Here is a 25,791-nt window from a genome sequence, read left to right as displayed (position 1 = left end):
GAACGGTTGATGACATGAGACAGCCGGCAAATCAATTAGTGCCTGTCCAGGCGTCTCAGACACCGTCAGGGGCCCTAAAACGCCCGTTACCTCAGTGGGTCGACACAGACACAGATACTGAGTCTAGTGTCGACGGTGAGGAGACAAACGTAATGTCCAGTAGGGCCACACGTTACATGATCACGGCAATGAAGGAAGCATTGAACATTTCTGACACTACAAGTACCACAAAGAAGGGTATTATGTGGGGTGTGAAAAAACTACCAATAGTTTTCCCTGAGTCAGATGAGTTAAATGAGGTGTGTGATAAAGCGTGGGTTTCCCCCGACAAAAAACTGCTAATTTCTAAAAAATTATTGGCACTATATCCTTTCCCGTTAGAGGTTAGGACACGTTGGGAAACACCCCCTAGGGTAGATAAGGCGCTCACACGTTTATCTAAACAAGTAGCGTTACCGTCTCCTGATACGGCCACCCTCAAAGAACCAGCAGATAGAAGGCTGGAAAATATTCTTAAAAGTATATACACACATACTGGTATTATACTGCGACCAGCAATCGCTTCAGCCTGGATGTGCAGTGCTGGCGTCGCGTGGTCGGATTCCCTGACTGAAAATATTGATACCCTGGATAGGGACAATATACTGTTAACTATAGAGCATTTGAAGGATGCATTACTATATGTGCGTGATGCACAGAGGGATATTTGCACCCTGGCATCAAGAGTAAGTGCTATGTCCATTTCTGCCAGAAGAGCGTTATGGACGCGACAGTGGTCAGGCGATGCGGATTCCAAACGACATATGGAAGTATTGCCGTATAAAGGGGAGGAGTTATTTGGGGCTGGTCTATCGGACCTGGTGGCCACGGCAACGGCTGGAAAATCCACCTTTTTACCCCAGGTCACTTCACATCAGCAGAAAAAGACACCGTCTTTTCAAACTCAGTCCTTTCATTCCCATAAGTACAAGCGAGCTAAAGGCCATTCCTTCCTGCCCCGGGGCAGAGGAAGGGGAAAAAGACTGCACCATGCAGCCGCTTCCCAGGAGCATAAGCCCTCCCCTGCTTCTGCCAAGTCTTCAGCATGACGCTGGGGCTTTACAAGCAGACTCAGACATGGTGGGGGCCCGTCTCAAGAATTTCAACGCGCAGTGGGCTCACTCGCAAGTGGACCCCTGGATTCTACAGGTAGTATCGCAGGGGTACAAACTGGAATTCGAGGCGTTTCCCCCTCGCCGGTTCCTGAAGTCTGCTCTACCAAAGTCTCCCTCCGACAGGGAGGCAGTTTTGAAAGCCATTCACAAGCTGTATTCCCAGCAGGTGATAATCAAGGTACCCCTCCTACAACAGGGAAAGGGGTATTATTCCACGCTGTTTGTGGTACCGAAGCCGGACGGCTCGGTGAGACCAATTTTAAATCTGAAATCCCTGAACACTTACATAAAGAGGTTCAAATTCAAGATGGAATCACTCAGAGCGGTGATAGCAAACCTGGAAGAAGGGGACTATATGGTGTCTCTGGACATCAAGGATGCTTATCTCCACGTCCCAATCTACCCGTCTCACCAAGGGTACCTCAGGTTTGTAGTACAAAACTGTCATTATCAGTTTCAGACGCTGCCGTTTGGGTTGTCCACGGCACCTCGGGTCTTTACCAAGGTAATGGCCGAAATGATGATTCTTCTTCGAAGAAAAGGCATCTTAATTATCCCTTACTTGGACGATCTCCTGATAAGGGCAAGGTCCAGGGAACAGTTAGAAGTCGGAGTAGCACTATCTCAGGTAGTGTTACGTCAGCACGGGTGGATCCTAAATATTCCAAAATCGCAGCTGATTCCAACGACACGTCTACTGTTCCTAGGAATGATTCTGGACACAGTCCAGAAAAAGGTGTTTCTCCCGGAGGAGAAGGCCAGGGAGTTATCCGAGCTAGTCAGGAACCTCCTAAAACCAGGCCAGGTGTCAGTGCATCAGTGCACGAGGGTCCTGGGAAAAATGGTGGCTTCTTACGAAGCAATTCCATTCGGAAGATTCCATGCAAGAACGTTTCAGTGGGATGGTCCGGATCGCATCTTCAGATGCATCAGCGGATAGCCCTGTCGACAAGGACAAGGGTGTCTCTTCTGTGGTGGCTGCAGAGTGCTCATCTACTAGAGGGCCGCAGATTTGGCATTCAGGATTGGGTCCTGGTGACCACGGACGCCAGCCTGAGAGGCTGGGGGGCAGTCACACAGGGAAAAAATTTCCAGGGCTTGTGGTCAAGCATGGAAACATCTCTTCATATAAACATTCTGGAACTAAGGGCCATTTACAATGCCCTAAGTCAAGCGAAACCCCTGCTTCAGGGTCAGGCGGTATTGATCCAATCGGACAACATCACGTCAGTCGCCCACGTAAACAGACAGGGCGGCACGAGAAGCAGGAGGGCAATGGCAGAAGCTGCAAGGATTCTTCGCTGGGCGGAAAATCATGTGATAGCTCTGTCAGCAGTGTTCATTCCGGGAGTGGACAACTGGGAAGCAGACTTCCTCAGCAGACACGACCTTCACCCGGGAGAGTGGGGACTTCACCCAGAAGTCTTCCACCTGATTGTAAACCGTTGGGAAAAACCAAAGGTGGACATGATGGCGTCACGTCTAAACAAAAAACTAGACAGATATTGCGCCAGGTCAAGGGACCCTCAGGCAATAGCGGTGGACGCTCTGGTGACACCGTGGGTGTACCAGTCAGTGTATGTGTTCCCTCCTCTGCCTCTCATACCAAAAGTACTGAGAATCATAAGAAGGAGAGGAGTAAGAACGATACTCGTGGTTCCGGATTGGCCAAGAAGGACTTGGTACCCGGAACTTCAAGAGATGCTCACGGAAGACCCGTGGCCTCTACCTCTAAGAAAGGACCTGCTCCAGCAGGGGCCTTGTCTGTTCCAAGACTTACCGCGGCTGCGTTTGACGGCATGGCGGTTGAACGCCGGATCCTGAAGGAAAAAGGCATTCCAGATGAAGTCATCCCTACCCTGGTCAAAGCCAGGAAGGATGTAACCGCAAAACATTATCACCGCATTTGGCGAAAATATGTTGCGTGGTGTGAGGCCAAGAAGGCCCCTACAGAGGAATTTCAACTGGGTCGTTTCCTCCATTTCCTGCAAACAGGACTGTCTGTGGGCCTAAAATTAGGGTCCATTAAGGTTCAAATTTCGGCCCTGTCGATTTTCTTCCAGAAAGAACTGGCTTCAGTACCTGAAGTTCAGACATTTGTAAAAGGGGTACTGCATATACAACCTCCTTTTGTGCCTCCAGTGGCACCTTGGGATCTCAATGTTGTTTTGAGGTTCCTTAAGTCACATTGGTTTGAACCACTCACCACTGTGGACTTAAAATATCTCACATGGAAGGTGACGATGCTGTTAGCCCTGGCTTCAGCCAGGCGTGTGTCAGAATTGGCGGCTTTATCATATAAAAGCCCTTACTTAATTTTTCATTCTGACAGGGCAGAATTGAGGACTCGTCCTCAATTTCTCCCTAAGGTGGTTTCTGCTTTTCACATGAACCAACCTATTGTGGTGCCTGCGGCTACTAGGGACTTGGAGGACTCCAAGTTACTTGACGTTGTCAGGGCCCTGAAAATATATGTTTCCAGGACGGCTGGAGTCAGAAAGTCTGACTCGCTGTTTATCCTGTATGCACCCAACAAGCTGGGTGCTCCTGCTTCTAAGCAGACTATTGCTCGTTGGATTTGTAGTACAATTCAGCTTGCACATTCTGTGGCAGGCCTGCCACAGCCAAAATCTGTAAAAGCCCATTCCACAAGGAAAGTGGGCTCATCTTGGGCGGCTGCCCGAGGGGTCTCGGCTTTACAACTTTGCCGAGCAGCTACTTGGTCAGGGGCAAACACGTTTGCTAAATTCTACAAATTTGATACCCTGGCTGAGGAGGACCTGGAGTTCTCTCATTCGGTGCTGCAGAGTCATCCGCACTCTCCCACCCGTTTGGGAGCTTTGGTATAATCCCCATGGTCCTTACGGAGTCCCAGCATCCACTAGGACGTCAGAGAAAATAAGATTTTACTTACCGATAAATCTATTTCTCGTAGTCCGTAGTGGATGCTGGGCGCCCATCCCAAGTGCGGATTGTCTGCAATACTTGTACATAGTTATTGTAAACTAAATCGGGTTATTGTTGTTGTGAGCCATCTTTTCAGAGGCTCCTTCGTTGTTATCATACTGTTAACTGGGTTCAGATCACAAGTTGTACGGTGTGATTGGTGTGGCTGGTATGAGTCTTACCCGGGATTCAATATCCTTCCTGATTATGTACGCTCGTCCGGGCACAGTATCCTAACTGAGGCTTGGAGGAGGGTCATAGGGGGAGGAGCCAGTGCACACCACCTGATCCTAAAGCTTTTATTCTTGTGCCCTGTCTCCTGCGGAGCCGCTATTCCCCATGGTCCTTACGGAGTCCCAGCATCCACTACGGACTACGAGAAATAGATTTATCGGTAAGTAAAATCTTATTTTTTTTTTATTTATTTCCTCAGTAGTGTTCTGGTCTGTGTTACCTTTCCTATGCATTATCCATATTATGTATAGTTATTAAGGTATGAATATGGTTCACAATGTTGTTTATATTCTCTAACCATTTTTATTTATTGGCTGTTGGATCCTCTCATGTTCTGGATTCGCTATATGAATAGGTATAATGATCATCTAATATGACTACATTATCTCCGGTTCTTATTTAGTATGTAATGTGCTCATAATGAATTACGGTTGCTAGGTAACTTGGTTACCGGGCAACGGCTGTATGGGAAATACATTGGAAGTTTGTCGCGTGACGTGATGACGCGTGCGCCACACGTGATGACGCGTGCGCCACACGTGACTACCAGTATTAACGCTATTGGTTGCCGGATGTACCAAGTGACGAGATCATGTGGGTGCGTTTCCAAATAATGTTGAAATCACTTCCGCTCCCGCCAGCGTGCGGTTCAGCTGGAATAAGTGAGTAACAGTCCGTCCTGCTAACACACGGGGTGGAGGAGATGGTCTAGTCTATTTGAGAACATGATTGTGTCTGATTAAGCAATATATTAAGTAATATATGTCTTGTGTATGTCCATGTCATATATGTTCTATGTCGGGTCTTTTTGTCTATATTGTAATTAAGGTGATGGCTATATATGGATAAGCTGTGTGGGTATCATTTGAACCTTGACAAAGGTCCAAGTAGGACCGAAACGTATGTGTGATGTTGTACATGATGCTTCAATACACCCCTGCTGGCTTCATAACTCGTCTGGTGAGTGCACTATATATATATATATATATATATATATATATATATATATATATATATATATATATAGATATATATATATAGATATATATATAGATATAGATATAGATATATATAGAGATAGATATAGATATATATAGAGATAGATATATATAGAGATAGATAGATAGATAAAACCATGTATATCGGCACTCGAAATAAAATAGACACAAATACCTTGGTGATCCAGTCCTATCATGGGGTAGCCATGATCAGATAATTCCAAGAAGAGGGACGGCACTCATAGGATTTTGCAACAAACATATTGTATTCCAATAAGAAAAAGTTTCAGAGATTACATCAACGTTTCGGTGTAGAACACAGTCATCAGGATGTACAGAAATCACATATTGTTCGTGTACCGAAACGTTGATGTAATCTCTGGAACTTTTTCTTATTGGAATACAATATGTTTGTTGCAAAATCCTATGAGTGCCGTCCCTCTTCTTGGAATTATATATATATATATATATATATATATATATATATATAGGCAAAGAATGGGAGCACTCACCAGTCTTCATTTAAGCAGAGTTTTAATTTAGAATTTCATACCAGGCAGAGTAGTATCGACGTTTCGGTCCTCACTTGGACCTTTGTCAGGATACTGGTGACTCCTAATAGGTCTCCAGTTTTGGACGGCACCCCAGCAGAAAATCTTAAAACGTGAGTGTGGACCCAACGCTTGGTATGTATATGTATGTATGTATATATATATATATATATATATATATATATATATATATATATATATATATATATATATATATATATATATATAATAATGTGTGTGTATCTATCTATCTATCTATCTATCTATCTATCTATCTATCTATCTATCTATCTATCTATCTATCTAATATATATAATATTATATTTCCCAGTGCATCAGTCATAGTCTATAGTAGTTAAAAAATGGGTTGGTAACAGTTTGTCACATGACACGATGCCATTTTGTCTTATTTAAGTAATGGCTACCAAGCATCAGGCAGACACTGATTGTGACAACTGATTATCTATTGCTGTTTTCTGAAAACAAAGTTAAAACATTTGGATTATTGTAGTTTATAACAAAGGACATGTACTGTCAGAACATGTACTATAACACAGGACATGTACTGTCAGAAATTATATCTTGATAATTGTTTCATGTGGTTTTATGTTAGTGAAAGAGTTAAAACAAAAATGAAATGTTACCCATCTGAAAACATTGTTAGAAAGGAAAATGACCCTGTACCAGTTAATGCAAGGGGCCTTTTTTCATTTCCTGATTAATGTATTTGATGGTTACGTCCGTGACTATTTTCGGATTATGGGGGTCATTCAGAGTTGATCGCACGTAGCAACTTTTTGCTGCCCGTGCTATCAACTAGACGCCGCCTATGGGAGAGTGTATTTCTGCATAGCAGGGCTGCGATCACTTGTGCAGCCCTGCTATTCAAAAAAAGTTTCCTGTAAAAGAAGACCAGGCTAAGAGTTACTTACCCTGTGCGATCGATCCAGCGATGCAGGTCCCGGAATTGACGTCCGACATCCGCCCTCCAAACCCCTGGACATGCCTGCGTTGGACTCACCACTCCCCAAACACGGTGAGTTGCCGACCGGTTCCGCCTCCTATCAATCTTCTTACGGTCGCCGCTACGTCCGCTTTCCTCGCTAGCAGCGTTGCTGCCTGGTGACGGCTGTCGCCGGGCAATGCAGCCACCGTGCATACACAGTTCCAACCCGATCACACGGCTGCCAGGAAGCGCAGCATGCGATTGGGTCAGAATGACCCCCTATGTCCGTTACACATACATTCCATTAAATATTGTCAAGGTAATAAGAATGACTTTCCTGAAAATTGTACTAAAACAATCTGTGTGGTTTATACTTTATTGTAAAAAAGTATGGAATAAATGTCTGTCGTAGTTTCAGAGAAATCAGACGTATTTTATGGCAGAAATTACCATGTCCTATCCTGGTTACATCCGTTACATTTAAACCTTGTATTTATTTACAGCAGACAACAATGGTGAGGCTTGTTCACACTTCATATTTTTATTTACCAGGGGTAGATAATTTGTTTAAAATTTGCTTCTTTTATGTGTATTTTATATTTGAAGCAATCCAGATGTTTATCACAAACATTGTATCTGAGAGTTACATCCGTTACTTTGGAATTGCCCATATACAGTTTATAATCGATATACAGTATACTGTAAATGTGTGTGTTTGCAGCATACAGAGTATATGGACTATGTTCAAATTAGCAGTGCTAATATTTTTTAAATATTTGCTATATTATAGTTTATTGCCACAGAAGTACATTACAGTATTTACATGTATTCTATATTCAGTATAATTTATTGATTGCTTCGAGTTTTTTTTAATCTGTCTTTTTGTTTTGTTTTTTAAACCTGTAGTAATTAGAATCTGAGTGTCTTTTTATAACTTGGGGTGGTAACATGAGACCTTTTGTGGTAATCTGCATAGTTTTTGCGTTGGAAATTAGGTTTATGGTTAAGATTTATGTTTATTCCAGAGATTGGGACTAAGGAGGACATTTACTAAGCAGTGATAAGAGCGGAGAAATGAGCCAGTGGAGAAGTTGCCCATGGCAACCAATCAGCATTGAAGTGACATCTATAATTTGCATACTGTAGAATTATACAGAGCTGCTGATTGGTTGATGGGGCAACCTCCCCACTGGCTCACTTCTCTGCTATTATCACTGCTTAGTAAATGTCCCCCTAAGTGCCTTATCCAGTATGGATCGCATACTGAACTATTAATGCCCAGTGTGCTCGCACAGAGGTCGTACTGCGCGTGGGCCCACATTAAGATGCGATCGAATTTTAACTTATGCAAACACCTCTGCCTGATTGACAAGCAGAGGTGCTCACGGGGCGCCGACGTGACATTGGGCAGTCGCGTCATCAGAATCAGGGGCAGGTTCAGGGCGGCCTTGTGACGTCAGATAGGCATGCGGGAACCCGAAAAATGGCTGCTCTGCGCCTGCCTTCGCAGCCTGGTTGCGGAAGCATTCAAAAAATAGCGATGCGACCTCACTTGAATTGCGATAGCATCGCTGTCTGGTATTTACACGCTGGGTGGCCTTGCCCTGTGCTGGGAGGCCCCCAGCATACAATCGCAGCCAGTTGCAGTTTTGCTAAAATAGCAAAACCGCAAGTGAAACTGAAAAAGGTCCTACGGCTAGCGTTAAGGTTAATGTAAATTCAAAGTTTAGTATTCTGGCAATTGTTACAGAAAAAAGTGTTGGGATTAAGATGATTACCTAGTTATTTATTTTATTCCTGTTTTTAAAGCTGTTTGGATCATTTTGATTAAGCAACTACTCACTTAAAAGAGGGAACTCTCCACTAATTTCAGCAACTTAGGCCTGCGGTAAAAGTTAATTTAGGACATCTCTTGTACAGGTTCCACTAATTAGTAGGATACACAATAGTGGGTCTTTTGTCATTGAGAGCCCAAAACAATGCCCTTTTAGGGGGATATCCAATTAGCCCCGGTAATTTACCGGGGCTAATTGTCTCGCCGGGTGCTATCTAATTAGCCCCGATAAGCAGGCACGAGACCTGGCTTATCGGGGATTTTGTTTCACCTGCCTCAGGCAGGCAAAGCAATATCCCTGGAAACAGCTCCGTTTTCGTGCGAAAACAGGACTGTTTCATCCGAAAACATACCTGTGTGTTTTCGGGAGATCAGTGTTTTTTTTACAGGCGATCCATTTTGGATAGCCTGTAAAAAAAACAAAATAAAATAAAAAAAATTGGTGAAACATCGGAAAAAAGTCCAATGTTTTACCAGGTATAATTGGATATCCCCCTTAGTGGTATCGTGTTGCACATTCTACCAATGTCTGTTACTAATATTTTTGGGCGTAAATGAAACGCCCATTGTGAAGCATCGTATCCGTTGTCTAATCATGGTTCACATTTAAAGTTAATCATTATCATAATCACAGCATGTCCGTTAGCATGGAGTCTTTCTATAGGCTGCATATTATGTAAAGAAAGGGCACCCATTCACATAGTACATTCTTCAGTTATAAAAAAACATTAGGTTAGGACTCTTGTTCAACACAATCATTTGTACATCAGTAAAACTGTTATTTTAGATTTAAAAAAAAGTTTTGGGATCGAGCAATGCAATAGCAACACCCAGCTATTTCAGGAACGTCTTGGTGTTTGGGCAAAAATATTTCCTATAGAACATTCCTAGTGTCCCACTGGGAGATTTCCTTTGATTGTATTAAGTACTGTAAGATCCATAGTAGTCTTGCGCACATTTTTCTTTCATTTAGTTAGTGCTAGCGTTTTGGGTGTAGCTTCAAACATCAACAAACGTAACAAAAACTATTCTGACTGAAGTGATTATATGTTTTTATACCACTGTAAAAATATAAAATCTATCTTACCGCCAGCATATCGTATGTAATGTATTCCTTATTTATCTAAACAGAATATGTATATGTATGTACTGTATATGTGAGGGGAGCTGAGTAGTTGGTCAGTAGTATATGTTATGATTCACAGCACTCCAAGGTTTGTACAGGGAGTTCGTAAAGTCCCTCTGCAGTGAGTGCGGTCTCTAGCTGGAGATCTCCTCCAGCTGTGGGAGGCCAGGGAGGGACACACTTAATGCAGATAAGTACAATTTCAGTTTACTTTCATGTACAGGTAAGTAAAGTGTATAAAAATAATTATTTTCTCATATTATCTAGCACACATTCTCGGCGAGGAGACTTGCTTAGCACACAATCACTGAGGGGGTTGGGTATGGGTTACCGGTGTAAGAGTGTACCGGCGTATGGGTTACCAGCGGAGGGGGGGAGCGCAATGAAGCCTCTTGCGGGCTAGCTGCGATCACCATGCTGCGGGCTCGGTGGGGAGCTGAGCTCGCCACAGGTTCTTTTCTCACTCTATAGGTGTCGTGGACACCCACGAGTGGGAATAGTCCCTGTTAGTCAGCATGCGGACTGTCGGGAATGAGAGCCAACACGGTGTCTGGATCGGTATTGTGACCGGCGGTCACCTAACTACATCCCACTGAGGAGGTACTTTTTGAACTCCCTATACAAAAACACGTGTGTTAGGCTTAAAGCATTGCCAAAGGTATAGGTTGCGTATCCCATTTCCAAATACTCCAAAATACGGAATATTCCGAAATACAGAATTTTTCGAGTGAGATAGTAAAAGCTTTGTTTTCTGATGGCTCAATGTACACAAACTTTGTTTAATACACAGTTATTCAAAATATTGTATTAAATGACCTCAGGCTGTGTGTATAAGGTGTATATGAAACATAAATGAATTGTGTGAATGTACACACACTTTGTTTAATGCACAGTTATAAAAAATATTGTATAAAATTACCTTCAGGCTGTGTGTATATGGGGGGGTCATTCCGAGTTGATCGTAGCTGTGCTAAATTTAGCACAGCTACAAACATCTTTCCTGACATGCGGGGGGATGCCCAGCATGGGGCTAGTCCGCCCCGCATGTCAGTCCGGCCCCCCTCGCAGAAGTGCAAAGACATCGCACAGCGGCGATGCCTTTGCAGTTCCAGAGTAGCTCCTGACCAGCGCAGCTTTAGCGTGCTGGCCCGGGAGCTACTCCTCGCTCCCTGGCCCGCAGCGGCTGCATATGACGTCCAGAGTAGTTCCTGACCAGCGCAGCTTTAGCGTGCTGGCCGGGAGCTACTCCTCGCTCCCTGGCCCGCATCGGCTGCTTATGACGTTAAAATGCAGCGAGCGAATGGTTCGGAATGACCCCCATGGTGTTTATGAAACATAAATGTATTCTGTACTTAGCCTTAGGTCCCATCGCCACGATATCTCAATATGGTATGCAATTATTCCAAAATACGGAAAAATCCGATATCTAAAATACTTCTGGTCCCAAGCATTTTGGATAAGGGATACTCAACCTGTATCAGCAATGTTTCAGGCATAACTCCGCCCTTTATATATACATACCCCTCCTGTAAGTAAGTGCAGATAGTGGACATCATCTCTATTTCTTGAACATATGTAAACACGTTTTAACTTTGTAGTCATGTGCTTAGTGAATATATGGGGGAGACTTATCAAATCCTCTAAGGAATAGAAGTGAGGGGTGTTGCCCATAGCAACCAATCATATTCCAGATATCATGCACTAGATAAGTAATGGCTAGAATCTGATTCTCATATGGTTACTATGGGCAACACCTTTTCTTTATCAAAACTTGAATGTTTGATAAATCTACCCCTGTACAAACTTTAACATACATTAGACATCTATGGGGCAGATGTACTAAGCCTTGGAGATTTATAAAGTGGAGAGAGATAAACTACCAACCATCTCCTAACTGACATTTTTTAAACACTGTATTGCCTGTGACATGGCAGCCAGGAGCTGATTGGCTGGTACTTTATCTCTCTCCACTTTATCACCCACCAAGGCGCTTAGTACATCTTGCCCATAATATGTTTTAGAAATGTTTTGCTGGTATTAATAGACATAAATAATGATTTCTCAGATGCAAATGTTTCATCTCATTCCTATAGCTTCAAGTGTCAATGTCCTGCCTTGTGTGCTGCCCCTTCACAGCGTGATATTTATAACATGCAACCTCTTATTCGCCATTTCTGCTGTGAATAGCTGGGGGATCAGTATCCGTGTCAAATGCAAGATTCCTAGAGGAAATTGCCAGTAACGGATCTTGCTACGGGCACACAGGATTTTTGCCCGGGGCGCCGCCTTCCGCTGCTGTTGGTCAGTGCCCCCCGGTGCTGTGAAGGAAACTAGACGCTACCTGTCTAGTTTCCCTTTATGGAAAGGACCTTTGCTGTGCGGTGCGCGATGACATCATCGCGTACCGCACAGCATTGTGGGACTGGCACATAGACGCTAGGGGTCATAATTGACCTCTAGTGCCTATGCCGTGCTATGGGAGAGACGGCATGACGTCTCTCCCATAGATCTGAGGAGCGGCGCCAGCGGAGGTCAGCAGCGGTCGGGAATCAGGAGCGTGGATAGTAAGTATTAATTCATTTTTTTATTTTTTTGTGTGTAAGCGGCGCTACTCAACTGGGGGCACAACTCTACAGGGGGCACAACTCTACAGGGGGCATAATTGACCACGCCCCTGTATGAAGCCACGCCCCTATTTTCACCACAAGGGCTAGAACCGGCCCTGGAAGTTGCTGAAAGTTTGCTTTTGGAAGCATGGGGTGGGGGGGGGGGGCACATGTGCTCCAATAATAGTAATAATTGCCAGTAATAGAATTATAGAAGCACAGCGTACTATACAGTATATAAACAATGTATGTTTAAAAAAAAAAGAGTGAAATGAATAACCTCTCCCCTCGCTAACAATTAAATGCATTAAAAAAAAATACAGTTGGTGTTACTTGCCCTAGCCATCACATAACTCTCAGCAGCCAAATACATTCAGTAAATGATACTGCATTCTTTTTCCTATAGCCCTAGAAATTCCATAACATAACGTAGGCACCATAGGCTAGAGCCAAAAAATAAGAACAGTAATGGAGGCAATTTTATTTAAGCCATAGGTCATTAACTAGAGATGAGCAGGTTCGGATTTACTCGGATTTACCCGGATCTCAAAACGACATCTTTCTGGCTCTCGGATGTCACGTGTTTTGATTAGCCAATAAGAAAAATCTGGATAAATCCGAATTGGCGTTAATTCTGGCGTTATGAATCGAGTAAATCCGAACCTGCTCATCACTAATTAAAACATAGGTAGAGCTCCACAAAGATGACTATATGTAGTAGTCTTTATTTTGGTGGTAGCGTTCAGATGTGATCATAAAAGAGATTGTATTTACCAGGAGGTAAGTGGGGTCAATCCTACAAGCTGTGAAGAGTACGATGTGCCGTTGCCGCGGTGCTTCAATGCCGGCAACTGCACCCAATCTTGCACCCTTTTTGGGCTGAAATCAGCCCCAATTTGCACAAAATTGCTCGGAGCCCTATGGGGGAGAGAGTACTTTTGTGTAAATTTCGGCTCCCGCAAGATCATCACGGCTAATAAGATTGACCCCAGTGTTTTATTAAGAAAATTAGTAATGGGTTGGTGCTGATAGAGGGGAGAAGAGGTTCTGGCCATATTGTGGCTGGGTGCCCGCCAACTATGAATTGTTACCACTTTCTTACGTTTGCAAGGACACTCATTTAGATATGGCAATATCTAGCAAGCAACCACATTAATACAAGTGTTGCTGACCTGTATCCGTATTGATCAGCTAATATGTTGAAGTGGCATAAAAATTCAGTTGAATGCTGAGATAGCGCAACACCTTTATCACTTTTAGGCAGGTATAAAATCTTTGGCATTTACAGTTACTTGGCAGATTTTTTTTTTTTCATTATTCTTTTCTCATGAAGTTTGTTTTTCTATGTTTTACATAATACAAACGTTTTGCCTATAACTATGAAATTAAACTGATAAAATGAAGGGAAAATATATGGAAATATAAATGGGTAAATCGGCCAGTTCACATTTCAGGTTTGCCTGTGCAGCTTCTGTTTTTCTGCTCAGACTGTAGTGTTTCTTTTAGAATAATTTTAATGGGTTTTTATCAATAGTATAGGGTATATGGTTATATAAACCTATATAGGGTATTTGGTTATATAAACGTATATAATGCCATTTAGAGAAGTGAAAATGTAACGGTTCTACAAAGTTAACACCTTTTCTCTATCGTCCTAGTGGATGCTGGGGTTCCTGAAAGGACCATGGAGAATAGCGGCTCCGCAGGAGACAGGGCACAAAAGTAAAGCTTTCCGATCAGGTGGTGTGCACTGGCTCCTCCCCCCATGACCCTCCTCCAAGCCAGTTAGATTTTTGTGCCCGGCCGAGAAGGGTGCAATTCTAGGTGGCTCTCCTAAAGAGCTGCTTAGAGAAAGTTTAGCTTAGGTTTTTTATTTTACAGTGAGTCCTGCTGGCAACAGGATCACTGCAACGAGGGACAGAGGGGAGAAGAAGTGAACTCACCTGCGTGCAGGATGGATTGGCTTCTTGGCTACAGGACATCAGCTCCAGAGGGACGATCACAGGTACAGCCTGGATGGTCACCGGAGCCGCGCCGCCGGCCCCCTTGCAGATGCTGAAGTAAGAAGAGGTCCAGAATCGGCGGCTGAAGACCCTTGCAGTCTTCTAAAGGTAGCGCACAGCACTGCAGCTGTGCGCCATTTTCCTCTCAGCACACTTCACACGCAGTCACTGAGGGTGCAGGGCGCTGGGGGGGGGCGCCCTGGGAGGCAAATGTAAACCTATATACTGGCTAAAAATACCTCACATATAGCCCCCAGAGGCTATATGGAGATATTTAACCCCTGCCAAACTTCACTAAAGAGCGGGAGACGAGGCCGCCGGAAAAGGGGCGGGGCCTATCTCCTCAGCACACAGCGCCATTTTCTCTCACAGAAAGGCTGGAGAGAAGGCTCCCAGGCTCTCCCCTGCACTGCACTACAGAAACAGGGTTTAAACAGAGAGGGGGGGCACTAATTGGCGATATAAATATCTATATAAAGATGCTATTAGGGAGAAACACTTATATAAGGTTGTCCCTATATAAAATTATAGCGTTTTTGGTGTGTGCTGGCAAACTCTCCCTCTGTCTCTCCAAAGGGCTAGTGGGTCCTGTCCTCTATCAGAGCATTCCCTGTGTGTGTGCTGTGTGTCGGTACGTGTGTGTCGACATGTAGGAGGACGATGTTGGTGAGGAGGCGGAGCAATTGCCTGTAATGGTGATGTCACTCTCTAGGGAGTCGACACCGGAATGGATGGCTTATTTAGGGAATTACGTGATAATGTCAACACGCTGCAAGGTCGGTTGACGACATGAGACGGCCGACAAACAATTAGTACCGGTCCAGACGTCTCAAAAACACCGTCAGGGGTTTTAAAACGCCCGTTTACTTTAGTCGGTCGACACAGACACAGACAGGGACACTGAATCCAGTGTCGACGGTGAATAAACAAACGTATTCCTTATTAGGGCCACACGTTAAAGGCAATGAAGGAGGTGTTACATATTTCTGATACTACAAGTACCACAAAAGAGGGTATTATGTGGGATGTGAAAAAACTACCATAGTTTTTCCTGAATCAGATAAATTAAATAAAGTGTGTGATGATGCGTGGGTTCCCCCCGATAGAAAATTATGGGCGGTATACCCTTTCCCGCCAGAAGTTAGGGCGCGTTGGGAAACACCCCTTAGGGTGGATAAGGCGCTCACACGCTTATCAAAACAAGTGGCGGTACCGTCTATAGATAGGGCCGTCCTCAAGGACCAGCTGACGGGAGGCTGGAAAATATCATAAAAAGTATATACACACATACTGGTGTTATACTGCGACCAGCGATCGCCTCAGCCTGGATGTGCAGAGCTGGGGTGGCTTGGTCGGATTCCCTGACTAAAAATATTGATACCCTTGACAGGGACAGTATTTTATTGACTATAGAGCATTTAAAGGATGCATTTCTATATATGCGAGATGCACAGAGGGATATTTGCACTCTGGCATCAAGAGTAAGTGCGATGTCCATATCTGCCAGAAGATGTTTATGGACACGACAGTGGTCAGGTGATGCAGATTCCAAACGGCACAAAGGTGTATTGCCGTATAAAGGAGTTATTTGGGGTCGGTCCATCGGACCTGGTGGCCACGGCAACTGCTGGAAAATCCACCGTTTTTACCCTAAGTCACATCTCTGCAGAAAAAGACACCGTCTTTTCAGCCTCAATCCTTTCGTCCCTATAAGATCATATCTGCCCAGGGATAGAGGAAAGGGAAGAAGACTGCAGCAGGCAGCCCATTCCCAGGAACAGAAGCGTTCCACCGCTTCTGACAAGTTCTCAGCATGGCGCTGAGACCGTACAGGACCCCTGGATCCTACAAGTAGTATCCCAGGGGTACAGATTGGAATGTCGAGACGTTTCCCCTTCGCAGGCTCCTGAAGTCTGCTTTACCAAGGTCTCCCTCCGACAAGGAGGCAGTATGGGAAAAAATTCACAAGCTGTATTCCCAGCAGGTGATAATTAAATTACCCCTCCTACTACAAGAAAGGGGTATTATTCCACACTATATTGTGGTACTGAAGCCAGAAGGCTAGGTGAGACTTATTCTAAAAATTTTTTTGAACACTTACAAAGGTTCAAATCAAGATGGAGTCACTCAGAGCAGTGATAACGAACCAGGAAGAAGGGGACTATATAGTGTCCCGGGACATCAGGGATGCTTACCTCTATGTCCCAAATTTGCCCTTCTCATAAGGGTACCTCAGGTTCGTGGTGCAGAACTGTCACTATCAGTTTCAGACGCTGCCGTTTGGATTGTCCACGGCACCCCGGGTCTTTACCAAGGTAATGGCCGAAATGATGATTCTTCTTCGAAGAAAAGGCGTCTTAATTATCCCTTACTTGGACGATCTCCTGATAAGGGCATAGTCCAGGGAACAGTTGGAGGTCGGAGTAGCACTATCTCGGATACTGCTACAACAGCACGGGTGGATTCTAAATATTCCAAAATCGCAGCTGATCCCGACGACACGTCTGCTGTGCCTAGGGATGATTCTGGACACAGTCCAGAAAAAGGTGTTTCTCCCGGAAGAGAAAGCCAGGGAGTTATCCGAGCTAGTCAGGAACCTCCTAAAAACAGTGCATCATTGCACAAGGGTCCTGGTAAAAATGGTGGCTTCCTACGAAGCAATTCCATTCGACAGATTTCACGCAAGAACTTTTCAGTGGGATCTGCTGGACAAATGGTCCGGATCGCATCTTCAGATGCATCAGCGGATAACCCTATATCCAAGGACAAGGGTGTCTCTCCTGTGGTGGTTATAGAGTGCTCATCTTCTAGAGGGCCGCAGATTCGGCATTCAGGATTGGATGCTGGTGACCACGGAGCCCAGCCCGAGAGGCTGGGGAGCAGTCACACAAGGAAAAAATTTCCAGGGAGTGTGATCAAGTCTGGAGACTTTTCTCCACATAAATATACTGGAGCTAAGGGTAAATTTATAATGCTCTAAGCTTAGCAAGACCTCTGCTTCAAGGTCAGCCGGTATTGATCCAGTGGGAAAAACATCACGGCAGTCGCCCACGTAAACAGACAGGGCGACACAAGAAGCAGGAGGGCAATGGCAAAAACTGCAAGGACTTTTCGCTGGGCGGAAAATCATGTGATAGCACTGTCAGCAGTGTTTCATCCCGGGAATGGAAACTGGGAAGCAGACTTCCTCAGCAGGCACGACCTCCACCCGGGAGAGTGGAAACTTCATCGGGAAGTTTTTTCCACATGATTGTAAACCGTTGGGAAATACCAAAGGTGGACATGATGGCGTCCCGTCTGAACAAAAAACGGGACAGGTATTGCGCCAGGTCAAGAGACCCTCAGGCAATAGCTGTGGACGTTCTGGTAACACCGTGGGTGTACCAGTCGTGTATGTGTTCCCTCCTCTGCTTCTCATACCTAAGGTGCTGAGAATTATAAGACGTAGAGGAGTAAGAACTATACTCATGGCTCCGGATTGGCCAAGAAGGACTTGGTACCCGGAACTTCAAGAGATGCTTACAGAGGTCTTATGGCCTCTGCCGCTAAGAAGGGACTTGCTTCAGCAAGTACCATGTCTGTTCCAAGACTTACCGCAGCTGCGTTTGTCGGCATGGCGGTGGAAAGCCGGATCCTAAGGGAAAAAGGCATTCCGGAAGAGGTCATTCCTACCCTGGTCAAAGCCAGAAAGGAGGTGACCGCACAACATTATCACCACATGTGGCGAAAATATGGCGTGGTGTGAGGCCAGGAAGGCCCCACAAAGAAATTTCAACTCGGTCGTTTCCTGCATTTCCTGCAAACAGGAGTGTCTATGGGCCTCAAATTGGGGTCCATTAAGGTTCAAATTTCGGCCCTGTCGATTTTCTTCCAGAAAGAATTGGCTTCAGTTCCTGAAGTCCAGAAGTTTGTCAAGGGAGTATTGCATATACAACCCCCTTTTGTGCCTCCAGTGGCACTGAGGGATCTCAACGTAGTTCTGGGATTCCTCAAATCACATTGGTTTAAAACCAGTCAAATCTGTGGATTTGAAGCATCTCACATGAAAAGTGACCATGCTCTTGGCCCTGGCCTGGACCAGGCGAGTGTCAAATTGGTGGTTTTTTCTCAAAAAAGCCCATATCTGTTTGTCCATTCGGACAGGGCAGAGCTGCGGACTCGTCCCCAGTTCTCTCCCTAAGGTGGTGTCAGTGTTTCACCTGAACCAGCTTATTGGGGTGCCTTGCACCTACTAGGGACTTGGAGGACTCCAAGTTGCTGGATGTTGTCAGGGCCCTGAAAATGTGTTCCAGGACGGCTGGAGTCAGGAAAACTGACTTGCTGTTATCCTGTATGCACCCAACAAACTGGGTGCTCTTGCTTCTAAGCAGACTATTGCTAGTTGGATGTGTAATACAATTCAGCTTGCACATTCTGTGGCAGGCCTGCCACAGCCAAAATATGTAAATGCCCATTCCACAAGGAAGGTGGGCTCATCTTGGGCGGCTGCCCGAGGGGTCTCGGCTTTACAACTTTGCCGAGCAGCTACTTGGTCAGGGGCAAACACGTTTGCTAAATTCTACAAATTTGATACCCTGGCTAAGGAGGACCTGGAGTTCTCTCATTCGGTGCTGCAGAGTCATCCGCACTCTCCCGCCCGTTTGGGAGCTTTGGTATAATCCCCATGGTCCTTTCAGGAACCCCAGCATCCACTAGGACGATAGAGAAAATAAGAATTTACTTACCGATAATTCTATTTCTCGGAGTCCGTAGTGGATGCTGGGCGCCCATCCCAAGTGCGGATTATCTGCAATACTTGTACATAGTTACAAAAATCGGGTTATTATTGTTGTGAGCCATCTTTTCAGAGGCTCCGCTGTTATCATACTGTTAACTGGGTTTAGATCACAAGTTGTACGGTGTGATTGGTGTGGCTGGTATGAGTCTTACCCGGGATTCAAAATTCCTCCCTTATTGTGTACGCTCGTCCGGGCACAGTACCTGACTGGCTTGGAGGAGGGTCATGGGGGGAGGAGCCAGTGCACACCACCTGATCGGAAAGCTTTACTTTTGTGCCCTGTCTCCTGCGGAGCCGCTATTCCCCATGGTCCTTTCAGGAACCCCAGCATCCACTACGGACTCCGAGAAATAGAATTATTGGTAAGTAAATTCTTATTTTTGGACGTGGCTGGTAAATTTTCTGCAGTTTATGAAAAGTGTGGAGAAAAGTGAGCCAGTGGAGAAGTCGCCCATGGAAACCAATCAGTTGCTACGTATAATTTTATAAAATGCGTTCTATAAATGTTACCTTATCACTGATTGGTTGCCAACTTCACCACTGGCTCAATTCTCCACACTTTTCACTGCTTCTTGAAGAGACCCCCTACATCTCTTATATACGTCCTGTTGTGCTGCTAAACTCCGTTCATATGAAATATCGTTACGCTTCACTCTTCGATGCTGATTCTTTGCTAAAACTTGCAAGAAAATATAATTTGTTTCTTTTCATCATGACACGTGTTTTATTTTGCTAGTTAAAACTAAAAAAAATAAGAGTATCCATATTCAAGTTGTCTCTGTTAGAATTACTTCTTTTGTTTCACAATTGAAATTTTTTTGCTAACAATCTTATTTTGTCTCTTCAAGGGCTGCCTAATTCTAAGTGACGAGCTGAACCACACTTCTCTGGTTCTTGGCGCCAGACTTTCCGGAGCTACCATTCGAATTTTCAAGCACAACAGTAAGTGTTTCCTTAACCTATTATTCACATTGCACTCTGTGATCTGTCGTCTCATGTCAGTTGTGTAAGACCTACATTTAAAAGCATGCAAAAGATTTTATGAGCAATGTTTGAATGTTTAACTCTATGGAATTCTGTAACATTTCAGAGTCTGGATAGCCAGATGTAAACTCAATTACCTGTATTATCATTTTGCCTTGACGTATAGAGGGTCATTCCGAGTTAATCTCTCGCTGCCGATTTTCGCAGCGCAGCGATCAGGTAAAAAAACGGCAAAACTGCGCATGCGTATGCACCCCAATGCGCAGGCACGTCGTATGGGTACAAAGAGGATCGATGCTTGGCGATGGATTTAGCGAAGATTCCATTCGCACAGCCGAACGCAAGGTGATTGACAGAAAGAGGGCGTTTATGGGTGTCAATTGACCGTTTTCTGGGAGTGTTTGGGAAAACGCAGGCGTGTCCGAGCGTTTGCAGGGCGGGTGTCTGACGTCAATTCCGGCACCAAAAAGACTGAAGTGATCGCAAGGGCTGAGTAAGTCCAGAGCTACTCAGAAACTGCACAAAATGTTTTTGCTGTGCTCGGCTGCAAAGGCGTTTGCACACTTGTAAAGCGAAAATACACCTCCCCGTGGGCGGTGACTATGCGTTTGCACGGCTGCTAAAAGTAGCTAGCGAGCGATCAGCTCGGAATGACCCCCATAGTGCGGAGGCCTGCACAGGGTGTTAGTGCTGGGTATTGCGCATGTGGCAGTTTTAAAACAGAAGGACTCGCAAAATATTTTTAATACATCATTCAAATAACTATAAATATGTAATTAAACATACCTAAGTATTATATATGTGTATCTGTATGTTTAATTATTCTTTGTGCACAGTAGAGATATATTGGGACGGTGAAGCCCTTATCAGGCCTGACTGGTAGAGGAACCACATACAGGTTTACACAGAGTAGTGGTTAATAATAAAGGGAATGTAAGTTACGATGAACTTCTGGTCAGGGATTACTATGCACATATATATGCGTTTTCAAAACCCTCACCCAGGAAATCCATTAATAGATCATTAACCTGACACAAGTTAACTTAAAAGTATTCATTAAATTGTTTTTGAAATGACAAAGTGGGTGTAAGGGTGTGTTTCAGCGAGCCGGTGGCCAGCTTATATAGATCATTTGTGTATTGCGTTATGTCATCAGCCTAATAAGTGAACTATTACATTAGATGGAAATCCATACACAATTGATCTGTGGCTCTAACAAAAAGATGCCTCATCCATTGGGTCACTGATTAATTGATGCTTATAAAGATATCATTTATTTGCCCCCTATGGACATTTTTCTGTATCCTGTCTTCAGGGTTATGTACAGACTGATGGTTCTTTTTATGAAGCAGTAATAATCCGATTCTCTGACTTTCATGCTGTGGAAGGGAGTAATCAAGGCTGCCTCCTATTTAAGAAGAGTGATACTGCAGAGATCACTGATTTTGGACTCTCTATTTTTGTTGGTTACAGCACCCCCATAGCTAGGGACGGACCGGGGCTCTAAAAGAGCCCTGGTATGCAGTGGCCTGCGGCGCACGACAATGGGGTGTGGTATCACGAAACGCCTCTGGGGTATATGCAATTGCGGTCGAATTCCCGAAATTGTCGAATTTCGGGATTTTTTCGCCAAAAAAAAAATAATCGTCAATGCAATTCAGTGCTTTCCGTCAAAAAAACGGACTTTCAAAATTCGACTTTTTGAAATTCGACTTTTATCAAATTCGACTTTTCTGCAATGATACAAGTGCTGCAATTCGACCAGTGCTTTTAGACAGTAAATTCGTCATTTTCAATCCGCCACACTTTGGAGGGTGAAACCAATAAAAAAAATTTAAAACATGTTTTTTTTTTGTTTTTTTGGGAATAGCATATCTATTTATATTAGAAGGGATTAGGTACTTGGTTTGTCTTTTTTGGTTGCACAAGTATTATTTATATATTTTTTAATTGATTTTTTTTTTTTTTTTTTAATAGCTGGAACGGTAAAATCAAGGAAAAAAATGGCGTGGGGTCCCCCCTCCAAAGCATAACCAGCCTCGGGCTCTTCGAGCTGGTCCTGGTTCTATAAATGCGGGGAAAAATTTGACAGGGGATCCCCCGTATTTTTAAAACCAGCACCGGGCTCTGCGCCTGGTGCTGGTGCAAAAAATACGGGGGACAAAAAGAGCAGGGGTCCCCCGTATTTTTTACACCAGCATCGGGCTCCACTAGCTGGACAGATAATGCCACAGCCGGGGGTCACTTTTATACAGTGCCCTGCGGCCGTGGCATTAAATATCCAACTAGTCACCCCTGGCCGGGGTACCCTGGGGGAGTGGGGACCCCTTCAATCAAGGGGTCCCCCCCCAGCCACCCAAGGGCCAGGGGTGAAGCCCGAGGCTGTCCCCCCCATCCAAGGGCTGCGGATGGGAGGCTGATAGTCTTGAGAAAAATGTCAGAATATTGTTTTTTCCAGTAGTACTACAAGTCCCAGCAAGCCTCCCCCGCAAGCTGGTACTTGGAGAACCACAAGTACCAGCATGCGGGAGAAAAACGGGCCCGCTGGTACCTGTAGTACTACTGGAAAAAAAATACCCAAATAAAAACAGGACACACACACCGTGACAAGTACAACTTTATTACATACTGCCGACACACACATACTTACCTATGTTGACACGCCGACTGCCACAGTCTCCGACGATCCGAGGGTACCTGTTAAAAAATTATACTCCCCTTCCAGCGTCCAGAGATAAATCCACGTCCAGAGTATAATCCAGGTACTTGGCAAAATAACAAAACGCAAAAACCCGTGCCAGCGGACTGAAAGGGGTCCCATGTTGACACATGAGACCCCTTTCCCCGAATGCAGGGACCTCTACGTGACAGCTGTCACTGAAAGGTCTCTTCAGCCAATCAGCGAGTGCAACGTCCTTGCACTCTGCTGATTGGCTCTGCGCGTCTGAGCTCAGACAGCGCATCGCAAAGCCTCTCCATTATATTCAATGGTGGGAACCTTGCGGTTAGCGGTGGGGTCACCCGCCGGTCAGCAGCTGACCGCGGGTAACCCCCCCGCTGACGGCAATGTTCCCACCATTGAAATAATGGAGAGAGCTGTGCGATGCGCTGTCACAGCACAGACAGCGCACAGCCAATCAGGTGAGCGCCACGTAGTAGCGCTTCCTGATTGGCTGAAGGGACCTCAGTGACAGGAGTCACGTGGGGTCACGGCACATTCGGGGAAAGGCGTCTCGTGTGTCAATATGGGACCCCTTTCAGTCGGGTATGCGGTTTGTTTTTTTAACAAGTACGTGGATTATACTCTGGACGTGGATTTATCTCTGGACGCTGGAAGGGGAGTATAATTTTTTAACAGGTACCCTCGGATCGTCGGAGACTGGCAGTCGGCGTGTCAACATAGGTAAGTATGTGTGTGTCGGCAGTGTGTAATAAAGTTGTACTTGTCACGGTGTGTGTGTCCTGTTTTTATTTGGGTATTTTTTTTCCAGTAGTACTACAGGTACCAGCGGGCCCGTTTTTCTCCCTCATGCTGGTACTTGTGGTTCTCCAAGTACCAGCTTGCGGGGGAGGCTTGCTGGGACTTGTAGTACTACTGGAAAAAACAATATTCTGTCAATTTACTCAAGGCTATCAGCCTCCCATCCGCAGCCTTTGGATGGGGGGGACAGCCTCGGGCTTCACCCCTGGCCCGTGGGTGGCTGGGGGGGAGGACCCCTTGATTGAAGGGGTCCCCACTCCCCCAGGGTACCCCGGCCAGGGGTTACTAGTTGGATATTTAATGCCATGGCCGCAGGGCGCTGTATAAAAGTGACCCCCGGCTGTGGCATTATCTGTCCAGCTAGTGGAGCCCGATGCTGGTGTATAAAATACGGGGGGACCCCTACTCTTTTTGTCCCCCGTATTTTTTGCACCAGTATCAGGCGCAGAGCCCGGTGCTGGTTTTAAAAATACGGGGGATCCCATGTCAATTTTGTCCCTGCATTTTTAGAACCAGGACCAGCTCGAAGAGCCCGAGGCTGGTTATGCTTTGGAGGGGGGACTCCACGCCATTTTTTTCCGGGTTTTTCCCGTTTTTACCCGTTTTTTTAATTCGCGGCAAAATCCGGCAAATCGGCCGTTTTTCGCCCGCGGGAATGTCGAATCCGTTTTTCATTGAATATGGTGAATTCCGGCAGCCACCTGCCGGAATTCACCTGTCGAATTGTGTTGAATTAAAAAACGGCGATAATTTGCCGCGATTCGCCGTGAATTGCATATACCCCTCTGTGTCTCTGTATGCCAGGTCGGTCAAGCAAGAAGGTGGAGCTTCTTGGTCAGCCCCTTACTCAGTGTGCTGGGCAGCCTAGCATAGGGCTCGGAGGCGGATCTTCTCAGCCAGGCCCTGGCTCTCTGTGTCATGTGACCAGGCTTTTAGGCCAGGCCACCCTGGGCCATCCGCCCATCAGACATTTGCAAGAAATGCCAGATGGCTAGTTTGGCCCATTTCCCAGTTTGACATCACCCAATCCCTTCAGGGAACCTGCTGTGCTGGAGAGGCTTTGCAGGATTCATTCTTCCCGTGCAGAGGGCACATATGTGCATATTGCCTGAATGCCAGCATTAGTGGCAGAGTGGTAAGCATGACTGCATCACAGCGCTGAGGTCATGAGTTCAACTTCTGTACAAGGCGCTTTATGTATGGAGTTTGCATGGGTTTCCTCCCACACTTCAAAAACATACTGCTAAGTGGTTAATTGGCTTCTGACAAATCAATGAACTCTAGTGTATGTGTGTCCATGGGATGGGTAATATAGACTGTAAGCTTCACTGGGGCAGGGACTGATGTGAATGATTGAAATAGTCTGTGTAAAGTGCTGGGTAATATGGGTGCGCTATATTAATGAATACACTCCTCACTGGCTTCTTTAGGCAGCCAGTGTGGTTAGTTGCAGAATAGGATTATTACATTATGTATTGGGGCCTAATTCAGACCTGATGGCTGCTGTTCTGTTTTCGCACAATAGCCGATCAGGTCTGAACTGCGCATGCACCCGTGCCGCAGTGCGCCGGCGCATGCCAGACAGCCGACCGCCATCTCAGCCCTACGATTGCCTCTGCCTGATTGACGGGCAGAGGCGGCCGCTGGGTGGGAAGGGGCGGGCCGGCGGTGTTTGCCCGCCGTTTTAGGAGTGCGGTCCAGGCAACGCAGGCGCGTGCCCAGACTGTGCGGGGAGAGGCCCGCAGCAGCTGCGTGACTTCACATGCCGCCGCTGGGACACGGACAGCGACGAGTAGCTCCCTGCCAGCATGCAGGAGCTGCACTGGTAGGGAGCTACTCGTCAAGTACAAAAGCATCGCCGCTGTGTGATGCTTTTGTACTTGTGCAGGGGGGTCGGGCCTGACATGCAGGGCGGACTAGCCCTGTGCTGGGCGTCCCCCCGCATGTCTGAGTAACTGATCATAGCCGTGCAGAATTTTGGCCGGCTACGATCAAGTCTGAAGTAGGCCCTTGGTGCGATAATAAATAGACCCCTGAGTGCCTTTATTTTCATACATATGATAACCTAGTGGCAGAGATGCAGCTGCAGTCAGCAATGGTTTCCTGATTGTGTTGCTTCTGTTCAAAACGCGATTGAAATCATTTACGCAG

At 45.5% G+C, this 25,791-nt stretch overlaps 1 protein-coding gene across 1 annotated transcript in view; it reads left to right on the top strand.

The window, feature by feature from the left end:
• The window catches only part of LOC134910469 (serine palmitoyltransferase 3-like), a 273,308-nt gene that overhangs the window by 111,479 nt on the left and 136,038 nt on the right, over positions 1-25,791 (top strand). The window contains exon 6 of the mRNA XM_063918542.1: positions 20,024-20,117. Within this exon, the coding sequence (XP_063774612.1) occupies positions 20,024-20,117 (94 nt within the window). The remainder of the gene's footprint in view (positions 1-20,023; positions 20,118-25,791) is intronic.

This window comes from Pseudophryne corroboree, chromosome 4 (assembly GCF_028390025.1).
Source record: "Pseudophryne corroboree isolate aPseCor3 chromosome 4, aPseCor3.hap2, whole genome shotgun sequence".
NCBI classification, from domain to species: domain Eukaryota; kingdom Metazoa; phylum Chordata; class Amphibia; order Anura; family Myobatrachidae; genus Pseudophryne; species Pseudophryne corroboree.
Note: the sequence above shows the minus strand (reverse complement) of the source record. Positions and strands in the feature narration are given on the sequence as shown.